General features: G+C 32.2%; 1 protein-coding gene across 1 annotated transcript; it reads left to right on the forward strand.

Annotated features, from left to right (window-relative positions):
* Positions 1-1,110: 1,110 nt before the first annotated feature.
* Positions 1,111-11,313, forward strand: LOC110652008 (probable LRR receptor-like serine/threonine-protein kinase At5g10290). The gene is made up of 12 exons (XM_058150320.1): positions 1,111-1,436; positions 2,968-3,108; positions 4,904-5,036; positions 5,183-5,254; positions 5,614-5,757; positions 5,866-5,937; positions 6,099-6,164; positions 6,345-6,415; positions 6,491-6,634; positions 8,850-9,191; positions 10,110-10,504; positions 10,760-11,313. Exons 2-12 carry the CDS (start codon positions 3,030-3,032, stop codon positions 11,072-11,074), a joined length of 1,833 nt encoding a protein of 610 aa, XP_058006303.1. The 5' UTR covers positions 1,111-1,436; positions 2,968-3,029; the 3' UTR covers positions 11,075-11,313.
* The last annotated feature ends 1,013 nt before the right edge of the window (positions 11,314-12,326 follow it).

Below are 12,326 nucleotides of genomic sequence, written 5' to 3' on the forward strand. Positions count from 1 at the left end.
TTTTAAATAAATAAAGTAAGATAAGTTAGGGTGCTCCGACACCGAATGTAGCACGCTTTGCTCGGCTACACTGTAGTTGAGTGAGGGGTGTTACAATTTGTACTGGATTGGATTTGAAATCTGAAAATAGATGCCCATTCCATTATTATTGCCTTAATCTATGTTGAATTAAAAATATTTTAGTGTAATTTTAACAATTATTTAATTTTCACTTTATTAATTAAATGAATTTTTAATTTATAAGTTAGTTCATAAAATATGGAAGAATATAAATTTGGTTTATCTATTTTTAAAGAAAAATAAATTAATTTTAGAGGTATATTTTTATTAATAAAATATACCCATGTTAATTTTAGAGGTATATTTTTATTAATTTTAGAGGTATATTTTTAGTGAACGGTGATTTAACTTATGATGAACAACAACAATCGGGGTGTGTTCATCTTTTTCTTTTTTTTTTTTTTCTAATTATTAAAAATTATATTTCTGAAAAATTAATTTTTTAACCCATGTTAACAGCTTTTAACGATAAAAGACGAAAAATAGTGATTTATTAATAATGTAAAATTTTAATGTATTATTGTATTATAAATAAATTATAAATTCTGAAGTGACAATAAATAAAATTATGGATATTTTTTTTTATAATTTTTTTTAAAATTTATATCAGTTGATTTTTCTTCTATGTTAACAATTTTCTGTTTTATGTCTCTTGATGAAGAAAGATAAAATAATCATCTTTTACTAATATAGTGAAATCTTAATTGTCATTTTATTAAAACGTAAATTAGAGAATTATTTTATTAATATAAATATTAAAAATTGATTTATTTTTTAATTAAAAATTAAATTATTATTTATTATATTTTAAACACTAAATTATAAACTATCATATTAATTAACATTTAAATATTGAGAGTGAGCATTCGAACAAAGAGAGAGAATTTAGCATTAACTGATGCATAATAACGTACAAAAGACATCCCTCTTAGAAAAGCAAAGGCAGTGTTTGGAAGACAGTAATAAGACAGTGTTTGGAAGTCAATTGAAAGACCGGCTGTAATAAACTAATAATCTCAAAAGTTTCCTTCAAGTAAAATCCATTTGATGGTTTAATATTTTATTGACACAACAAAACGCGAGATATCAGAGAAACCAAAAACAGAACCCAACACAGAGAAACAAAGAGAAGAAAAAGAACGAAAGCAGAAAGACATAGGTTTCACTTTTGATTTTCTTTGACTGTTTAACAACACAGAGAAGCAGACAATGACCCAAAGCACACTTTAGTTAGCAAGCCAGCTCAATCCCTCCAAAAAGCCCCAACTCTGATTCGCTTCTTCTAAGCCAATCAAACAATCCAACCCATTTATGTACTTTTGCCTCATGGAAATTCCTTCTCTTTTTCCTCCAGCCTGAATTTTCTCCTAAAAAAGGTACCTTGTGTTCATTGAAGTTCCTTCTCATGTGCTTCTTGATTTTTTTATTTATTTATTTGGGTTTGGTTTGTTTGGTCTTGATTTCAATTTTCAAGCTTCTGGCAGTGTTTGGTTTCTGAGAAAATGTGGAGAACAGGAAAAGAGCTATGATTTTTAGCTTTTCAATTAAGTTTTAGCTACCAAATGGAATGATTGGGATTAGTTGAAATTGTCCGTGAATGCATTTTTAGTTATTGCAAATTTGTGCTTTTTTTTGCCCTTTACCTTCTTTTTCTTTTTGAAGTATTTTCTTGTTGTGCGTTTCGTGTTTCTCTACTTATTGCTGTGTTGCTATTGATTTATGTTTTGGCTTTAATTGTTTGGTTTTAATTGCTAAATCTATATTGACGGATGTTTAGCGGTGGCTTAGAATTGTATTGGGATGGGGCTTTGCATTTTCCCCTGAAAGTAGAGGAAGATTTGATGGCAATAATAGTTTGCTTGAATTTTCTATGAAACTTGTTAAAATTCCGTTATAACTATCCTACAACATGAGAGCAAAATCATTAACTTAGATGCAATCTTCTTTGTTAGTCAACTATTCTTTACTCCATTTGGTATTCTTGAAAGTCTTAAGGATCCAATTCCTATTTTTGTATTGACTCCACTGCACAATTTTTAAATAATTGGAGAATTTTCTTCTTTTCATATTGGGAGTAAGCCTGTTGCTAGAGGGAATGATTACTCAGAAACACTAAGAACGTGGAATGACATGCAGGATTTATATGCAATGAACTTTGCAAACTAACCTCCAATGTACTTGGAAAATGTCCTAAAAATGAAATGATCGCAGTGGACCTTTTTCCCCTGTTTTTTAAATGTCAAATAATGTATGCCATTAATTTGATAGTCTAAGTTTTGTAAATTGTGTGGCGGAATGAAAGGATTTGGATGGGAAAAGTTTAAAACTTTAAATTCCTTGAACGAGATTTAGCATGCATATATATATATATATATATATTTTCCAGCTTTCTTTAATTGCCTAGATTCATGAATGGAAATTAGGTCATCGATATGGATGAAAATTTGATTGAGGATGAATTTGAAATACAGGTTAAAAAAAGGGTGCAATTTCAAATGCACTCTATAAGATTAGGTCAAAGCTTGTTTTTCCCCTCTTTAGAAGTTAAAAATACAAGGTTAGGTCAAAGCATGTTTTTCGCCCCTTCTTTAGAAGTTAGCTATTTAATATTTATACAATTTGAGCTAAAAGCTTATATTCGAATCCAGGGATTTTAACTTCCATCCGGAAGTAAATTTAAGAATATTATCATCTTGTTTGTCCCTGTGAACAAAAGTAGCAGCTAGTAGGGAATGCTATCAGCATACATGCACATGCATGCAAGCATGCAGAAACATGTTTTCTTCCTATCTATTTATATTGCAGCTAGGCACTTTTTGCTGCTTTTATATCTATATTATTTTCTTTCAATTTGTTGGTGTATCATGATATACATTTATAATTTAAAGTGTGGATGTTTTTTCACAGATGGACTTCAATCATATCTTCATTCGGATTCATGTGTTTCCATGCATTGTTGACTCAAGTTGATGTCATTGAAGATGGAACTGCTTTTTGGAGCTTTATTACTGGCACTCTTACATGCTTTTGTGTTGTCTGATTTGCAAGGTATAATGGTCCTTATATGGTATTCTGAGAGTAGCAACTGTTCTCACGTTTAGAGGCTTTTCACTTGATGTGTAATTTTGATATTTCTAGGAAATAATGGACAAAGTGAATCAGATTCTGGTGAATATCAATATTTCTCTCTGTTTCTTTCTCACTTTTTCAAATAAATTTGGTGTATGCTTGGTTCTAAAGCCATTTGACTTGATAATATTTCTTTTCAGTGAGAGTTTGCCTTGTATGCAGAAGTGTTATCTTAGAAAGCTAAAAAAACTAAAATCGCTTTTTTAAAATCTTTTTTGGTCTGAAGAGATTGAACTTAGGGAAAATTATAGAAAAATCCCTTGAGGTTTGATTCTCCTTCTTTTAAAGTCAAACAGTTTTGGTCTTCTATTTTTAAAAGAGGCAAACGCATTGGTCCTAAATTGGCTGAAAATAAGTTAAAATCAATGTTCTTCTTGTAAACACATTGTATGGTCTATAAAAGAACTAAGTGTTCACTTTTATAGAACTCAGGGATCAAAAGGGTTTGATTCTGAACATGGGGGGACTGAAATCTGTATTAGGTCAATCCTCATGGGTTTTTGTAACTTACTTTTGAACTTTACCAATTTAGTACTTTCCCAGAACTAGGTGCTTTAAAATAGAGGAAGGAGTTTTATATACTGGATTAAACGATAAATCATTTAGATGGCATGAAGATGCTTTGTGGGAATAAGATGTCTGGAATTGAATATTTTCTATTTCCTATAAAAGCACCTAAAATGTAAGGTTGAGCAGAAACCATTGATCAAAATACCACTTGCTCGATATTCAAGTGTTTGCTAAGAGGGATGCCGAAAATATAGTCATGAAAGCTAAATTCTTTTCAAAGCTATATAGAGTTCTTGGGACATGAGAAAGGGAGGAGATATGAACAAATTGGCTTGAATAATTGTGTTAAGGGTGAGGTTGACAAGATCTTTCTTGGAGAAGACAAGATCAATGAAAGTTGAAGAAAGAGTTTTGACGAAATGGTATCAACTTAGATGACTTTTGACTTTGGAGATCTTACTACCCCAGCTAAAAGGTGACAATGAATGTTAATTGTTTATGGAGGATTAGATTCTTTGAAGCAAAAGAGAAAAAGCCTTATGGAAGCCATGTAGAAGTTTGAAAGTGCTTGGTGTAGCCGTGTAGGTGGGTATCATATGATTGCCTGAACTATCATAAAAGATACTGTAAACAAAGAAGATGATTGATCAGTGTAGAGAGAGCATTCTTGTTCTTATTTATAAGAATAAATTTGATATCTAAAGTTTCATAGGTACAATCTTGTGAGTTTTAAAATCTTGGGAAAGAATGATTGAGCATATATTAAGGTGTGACATAATGATGTTAAAAATTTTGTTATAGTGTGGGTTGCAACTGTTATACTTTGGTTGTGACTACTTGATATTATGAACCCAATTTAAAATGTTGCTCTAGGGTGATTTGCATTTGTATTTGTTTATCTGTAGTCCATATGGGAAAGAAAGGGAGAATGTAATGATCCACATCCTGCATTGGTAGTATAGAATATTATCTTAATGATTAGATGGATATAATGAACATACATGAGAATGTATTGATTGGTTGCGCTCTTTTAAAAAAAAAAAAAAAAAAAAAAAAAAAAATAAATATATATATATATATATATATATATATAATTTTTCTTTTTGCACTGTCCAATGTCCATAAGTTTACATTTTCGTGCTGATTGAATAAATGTGGGGTGGTTTCTTGATTAGATGGTAAATGTTCGTATCTGTGCTTTCAGGGGATGCACTCTATCAATTGAAGCTTTCGATGGGTGCTCCAGCCAATGAGTTATCAAATTGGTATCAAAATCAAGTCAACCCATGCACTTGGTCAAATGTTATCTGTGACCCTAGTAATCAAGTCACTTCTGTGTATGTCTTCTTTGAAGCAGTTTTAACTCTTTGGACATTGCTACACGATAATACTTTTATAACATAATTCAACACAATACTATGTACTCTAGTTGCATAACTTCTTAACTATTCGGTACTTGCTTATATGTTTCTCTTGTTTGCAGAACATTATCTGGCATGAACTGTTCTGGAACCTTATCTCCTAAAATAGGAATTCTGAAGGCTCTTACTACACTGTACGTATGCAGAATGTTGCAACAATGAGAATATAGTTTTCAGTTTTTAGTTTTATAGCTTGATGCATTTAACTTTGTTAGGCTATTTTCCAGTCTTAAGACTATATAATAATTTTTATCAGCAGATATAGAAACTGTTTTCATATTGCAACTTGAAGCTTCTCATAGTTTCATATTTGTTTTGTGAAATGTTTTCTTACAAATGTTTTGTGGTCTTTGTCTTGATTGACCATCTGTGTTGTTCATGTTTCATAGAGCTTTTAGTTACATGCCTTTGGGTTGTTCTCTTAGTTGAAAAAGTAATTCAAGCAGTTGTTCACAAGTAAAGTGCTAATATATATAGGGTGCATTGCATGCAGAACATTGAAAGGAAATGGCTTAACTGGTGAGATACCCAAAGAGTTTGGAAATTTGTCGAGTCTATCCAGCTTAGATTTGGGAAATAATCGTTTAAGTGGCGAGATACCATCTTCCCTTGGCAATCTTGAAAGGCTTCAATTTTTGTAAGTGACGTCATCTATGTTTTACTTATGTTTTGAGCTTTGTAATATATCTGTGTTCATTATAAATTCATCATTAGAGGTGTGTGTTTTTTAATATTATGTAAACAGGACTTTGAGTCAAAACAACCTCACTGGAGCTATCCCTGAATCACTTTCTGGTTTTCAAAAGTTGATTAATATGTAAGTGACAAATTTGCAACTTGCTTTAATATTTTTATTCCTGGGCAGCTTTACAAGATGATCCAACATTTTTCTATAAGATTGAGTGTTAAAGATAAAATGTTTGCATTCATGGGCAGCTTTACAAGTTTTTAATGGCATGGTTGAAATTTTCTTTGCAGTCTAATCGATTCAAATAATCTCAGTGGTCAAATTCCTGAGCATCTGTTCCAAATTCCAAAATACAAGTATGAACAACAGTATATATAATAGTTACTGCCTTCTTTTTTGGCATGCACAATGGCTCTGCTTATGAATTGTTAATTTGTTTTATATTTTTCTGCCCATTTATTCTCTCTCTCTCTCTCTCTTTGTGGCATTGGTTGTAGGCATTTAATTTAAATTTTATTTGGGTTCACTTATAACAGTTTCACTGGAAATCGCTTAAATTGTGGTGCAAACTTTCCCAAACCCTGTGAATCTGATAGTAGTGATTCAGGTAGCTAAACTGAACTACAACCATTGAAATTTTCTTTTTTGAGCAGCTCATGCTTATCCTTTTCTTTGTTGGCAGGTGCTTCAAATAAGCCAAAGATTGGTATTATAGTTGGAGTTGTTGGAGGAACTATAATTCTTCTTCTTTTTGGAGGACTTCTGTTTTTTGTTTGCAAGGGTAGACACAAAGGTTTCAAACGTGAAGTGTTTGTGGATGTTGCAGGTTTGAGTTATTTTTTGGCATGTAGAAAACTAAATGAATGACAGCCACTGGTTGATACTATGTGCATAATGAGAAGTAGCCTATCTAGGAGCTCTAAAATTCCAATGAGAAAACCTGTTTACTCTTGTATTTTTATATTAACCTATTGAGCACCAGAAATTTTTGTTTTAAAAAAAATTAAAATCAATTTCGATGCCTCAGTGATGCATGTGAAAACACATGCACTGACATGACACAGATAGACGTATTTTATAAAATATTGCTGTATGTTGGCACGTCTACAAAATCCAGCGTGCCACACCTTCATAAGTGAAACTGTTTCTCATCATTATCATCATCAATATGTCTTTGCTCAAAACATCTAAACCATAATACCATCAAAAACCATACTCAATCTCAGTTAACCCAAATCTTATTTAATCCTATCTCACCCATTATACCAGCACTATCCATCCATTTTAGTTTACATTTTTTGTTCTTTTCTGATAGTGCATGAAGGGGACCAATTGCAAATAAATGACTTTTTAATTGAAAATTTGTCTCCATTGCCATGCCATTTTTGCAATTCAAAAGAATGTCAAAAATAGTCAGTGCCGCCTTTGCTTCCTTTTCAGCTGTTACATTGATCATATGAATCTCCTTTGTCGCATTTAGGCAGCCTCTTGTACCATTTCCTTTTACAGTGTGTTTGGGAGGAAATTTTTGGAGGTAAGGTGTGAGTTTTTAAAGTAGTGGGTTTGTTTGGAAAGAAGTTTATCAAAGGAGGTAAGGTTTTTGGAGGTTTCAAAACTTTCAAAATTTCAATCCACCAATTTGGAGGGTTGGGAGATTTTGATACCTTACCTTTCATTACTTGAAAAAACCTTCATGCACTCCATTCAAACATGCTTTAGTCTTGATTGCCCTTTGCATTTCTTCATTCCACAAGCAAACCTCTTTTGAAGGTAGTCCATTGCGCATTTCTTCATTCCACAAGCAAACCTCTTTTGAAGCTAGTCCATTGCCTTTCAACTCATCTAGCACCTCTATTGCCCTGTTCCTTGTTTCAGTTTCCATCTTTGTCCGCAGGTATTTGTTTGTGTCAAAATTCCATGTTCAGTGCTTTAGGAGCTCAACCTTGAATCTCAGTTGCTTTTCTCCTTTTAAATTCCACCGCCTTGCTCTTGTATATTAGTGTTTTGAAAATAACACTCATACAAAATAAAGAACACAAAATTTGACATTGTTCGATTTAAGCCTACTCTACCAATAAATCCACTAATAAAAGGAAAAATAATTATAACTAATTATTTTTCTCACCCACAAATCACTCACAAATTACCTCACACAACACTCAAACAATGCTCACACTTCAATGGACTAAATCACAACTCTCCACTCTCACAAGTCCTCTCAATGGATTGCACTCCACACTTTATGACCCTACTTCGCTATGACCTTATGGCCTTTGTCTTTTATAGGCCACTAGAAGATGAACAACAAGTCCAATTTGGACTTAGTTTCCTACATCAACTATAATTAGGTGATTACTGAATTTAACTACAAAACTTTTTTTTTTCAATTTCTTCCTAAATAAACTTAACTTAAACTTATAATTAATTTTAACTTCCTATTTAATTGTAAACCTAATTCTATTTGGCTTGGAATTCCAACAATATTCAGTTCTTTGATTCTTTCCAGCTAATCTGTAAATTCTCACATCCAAGACCACCAACTTATGTTGAGCAGTAAGTGCCTCTTAGTATGTACCTGGTCAGAGTTTTCTTGTGCATAATGCAAATGGTTTTCTTGATGAGAGAGATAGAGAGAGAGAGAGAGAGAGAGAGAGGGAGAGACTGAACACTGAGTCTGCAATATTTCCCTTAACATGAAGAAAATGATTATAGTTTGTTTCTTTTTTTGGTTGTGATAATTTGCCCTTTTTCTTTAAACAATTCTTTCATGATTGTTTTAGGCTTTTGGCCTGTAACATGCCTTGCATGTAGATTGGATTCACCTACTTTTTCAGGTTTTCAGTGGAGTAGATTAAAATTCTAACCTGTTTATTTTAGCTGGATTTTTTTTTTTGAATTTCTTCCTTGTAATCAGTGTCCCATTAATTTGATGTGTAATGCTGTAGGATAATTTAACAAACTTTAAAAATGAATTGCACATTTGTGAAAATTTCATTAAAATATGAATATTCAATTTCATTGAACATCTTTCTTGTGCTCAGGTGAAGTTGACCGAAGAATTGCTTTTGGTCAATTGAAAAGATTTGCATATCGGGAATTACAGCTGGCAACAGACAACTTCAATGAGAAAAATATTCTTGGACAAGGGGGTTTTGGAAAAGTTTATAAAGGAGTGCTTCAAGATAACACAAAAGTGGCTGTTAAACGTTTGACTGATTTTGAAAGTCCAGGAGGAGATGCAGCTTTCCAACGTGAAGTGGAGATGATAAGTGTAGCTGTTCACAGGAATCTACTACGGCTGATAGGGTTTTGCACTACACCATCAGAGCGGCTTTTGGTGTATCCATTTATGCCAAATTTAAGTGTGGCTTATCGTCTAAGAGGTATTAGTTATTCGTACCAGATATTTGAATAAAGATTCTAATAGTTGGGTTTTTTTTTTTTTTTTTTTGTATCACAGTTGTTGCTAATTTTATATACTTCTGTAAGCATATGGCAACCATATTCATAATGCAATATATGGTCAGTCCCTCGTAAGGCAGTGTGGGTTTAGAAGGGTGGACTGTGGAGTGGGTGGATCATCTGTATCTAGCAAATTGAGGACGGCTGTTTGACATGCCTGTTATAACCTGATTCGGGAATTAAAGAATCCTTTTGTTTTCTGTAATTAAATTTTGGCTAAAATTCTTTCTTGATAATGTATTTATCGAAGATGTGCAAGAGAAATTTTATGAAATTTGCTTTTGAGTCTCACTATGAACAATGCTTCATGTTACAAGCCTCCAGTGTAAAGAGCCTGTGGCTGCTGAAATAGATAATTTCAGAGCATGTCATAAATTTCCTGTCAACTTCATATGGCATTCTACGGTGTTCATTATTATGTGGTAGCAGCAACAAAAATCACTGTTGAATACATATTTTTGGGAGGGTGGATTATTAGTGGAGATTGGATGTTTGAATACAGGAATGTAAATTTAACTGGGCTGTCTAATATAGTTAAAACTAGTTTTAGTGCTGACCTATCTAGGACAATTATTAGCAAGCCCCAATGAACACCAAAATAGCATTGAATTTATATATGCTCTATTTTTCCCCCGTGAAAGCTGGAGCCTGGAATATTATTAAATTTTTAATATTTTTAACAATGCGATGCCTGTGTGATGAATCTTGTCCACATCTTTCACATTTTACCTTTATTGTTGGATATAGGAAATGCAATTCAATGGTCTGTAAAGATTATTGTCCAATAAAATTTATAGCAGCCTCTCTGGTGTGTGACACATTTTAGATCTTGGGTGCAGAACGTAAACCTGAGGAGCCTGTTTTAGGTTGGGAAACAAGAAAAAGAGTGGCATTAGGTGCAGCACGTGGACTGGAGTACCTTCATGAACATTGCAATCCTAAGATTATTCATCGGGATGTTAAGGCTGCTAATGTACTATTAGATGAAGATTTTGAAGCAGTTGTTGGTGACTTTGGCCTGGCGAAGTTGGTGGATGTAAGGAAGACTAATGTGACAACTCAAGTTCGTGGGACAATGGGCCACATAGCTCCTGAGTACTTATCTACTGGAAAGTCATCTGAAAGAACGGATGTTTTTGGTTATGGGATTATGCTTCTAGAGCTTGTAACAGGTCAACGGGCAATTGACTTTTCACGGTTGGAAGAGGAGGATGATGTCTTGTTGCTCGACCAAGTGCGATAATCACTAACATTTCAACACGTTATTATTTGGTTTCTCTGCATTAATCTTCTCTGTTTCCTACCTATATTTATCTAGTTATTTACATGATAAATGCTTGATGAGATAAGAACCTAACCTTAGTTTGGAGTATGATGTGCCATTGACGTGTCATCCTGGTTTCTAGTTATTATTATAACTTTCATGTTTCACAATCTTCCATGTTCTTGTTTGCTGATTGTTCTGCTCCTCATCTATTTGCATATGAAGGTCAAAAAGCTGGAGAGGGAAAAAAGACTGGATGCTATTGTAGATCGCAACCTTCATAAACATTACGGCATTCAGGAAGTGGAGATGATGATCCAAGTTGCATTACTCTGTACCCAAGCATCACCAGAAGACCGTCCAGCAATGTCAGAGGTTGTGCGAATGCTGGAAGGAGAGGGTCTGGCTGAGAGATGGGAAGAGTGGCAGCATGTTGAGGTTACACGCAGGCAAGAATATGAAAGGCTGCAGAGAAGATTTGACTGGGGAGAAGATTCATCATATAACCAGGATGCTATTGAGCTATCTGGTGGAAGATGAGGGTGGCAGATTTCCACAATGCATTCGAAGCATGCAATTCGTTTTCTTGGGCTAGTTTTGATGTTTTCCTTCACTGTAGCAATTATGAATTAAAAATGATTTCACATATGATTGGTTGCTCATGTGAGAAGATCTCCTCTTTCACCCTTCGTTTCATTTCAAATTTGCCTTTTTGTGTAGCCACTTTTTGTATAATGAAGCTTTTCTTGATGCTAATATGGACTATAATTTCATTACAAGTTTGCTTCCGATGCGATTTCAGCAAGTTTCTCTTCATTATCAATTGTGGAGATGTAGATTTGGTGTCTGCAAAATATATAAAAAAAAAATGTTGCCATCCGAGGGGTTTTCAGTAACTAGAACAATTAATTTAGCGAAGAGCGGAGTTTGTCAATGTGATTTGATGAGAACGGAGTTGAAGGATCAATTATAATTATCAAATAAATTTTAATTATTTATTTTAAAAGATTAAAATAATAAGTGTTTACAAGTATTCTAATAAATTTAAATTTATTAAATATAATAATATTTTAAAAATTTTAATAAAAAATTTTTTTGTATGAAAAGTTTATATATATATATATATATATATATATATATATATATATATATATATATATATATATCAATTGACCCATGTGGCTCCGCTGTTGGTGTTAGATGCTATGGACAGCAATGATATATTTTTAATGTGTTATTTATTTTAATCGTATGGTGGAGACTTCGAGAGGGTGTGCTGATCGCACGTTTTTTCTGAAAACGTTTCCTCCGTTATTTGCAGTCATGGAGTGAGAAATTTAGTTTAGAGGGTCTAATTAAAATGTGATATTTATTAAATAAATTAAAATTGATAATTTTTTTTTTAAAAGTTAATATGTTATTATAATTAATTTATAATAATAAAATTAAATATCTTAATTTTTTTAATAAAATTAACTTGTTAAAAATTGAATAGAATTGTTAATTTAAAAATATAATAAATGTTTTATATTATAAATTACTACAATGACCTAAAATTGAAAAACTTATCTAATTTATCTTAAATTTATTTTTTTTTAAATAAAAATGAAAAGTAAATTTAATTAAAAAAATATAAAAAATTATTTTAATCATCCTAATTTTAGATATATTTTATCACTCACATGTGTCTAGGAGATATATATAATTTAAAAAGTGAGAAACTATTTATTTTTAAAAATACAATGATTAAGTGTAAGTTTTATTAAAATGATAAAAATTTAATTATTGCAAT

The sequence above is a fragment of the Hevea brasiliensis genome, chromosome 7, assembly GCF_030052815.1.
Source record: "Hevea brasiliensis isolate MT/VB/25A 57/8 chromosome 7, ASM3005281v1, whole genome shotgun sequence".
NCBI lineage: Eukaryota > Viridiplantae > Streptophyta > Magnoliopsida > Malpighiales > Euphorbiaceae > Hevea > Hevea brasiliensis.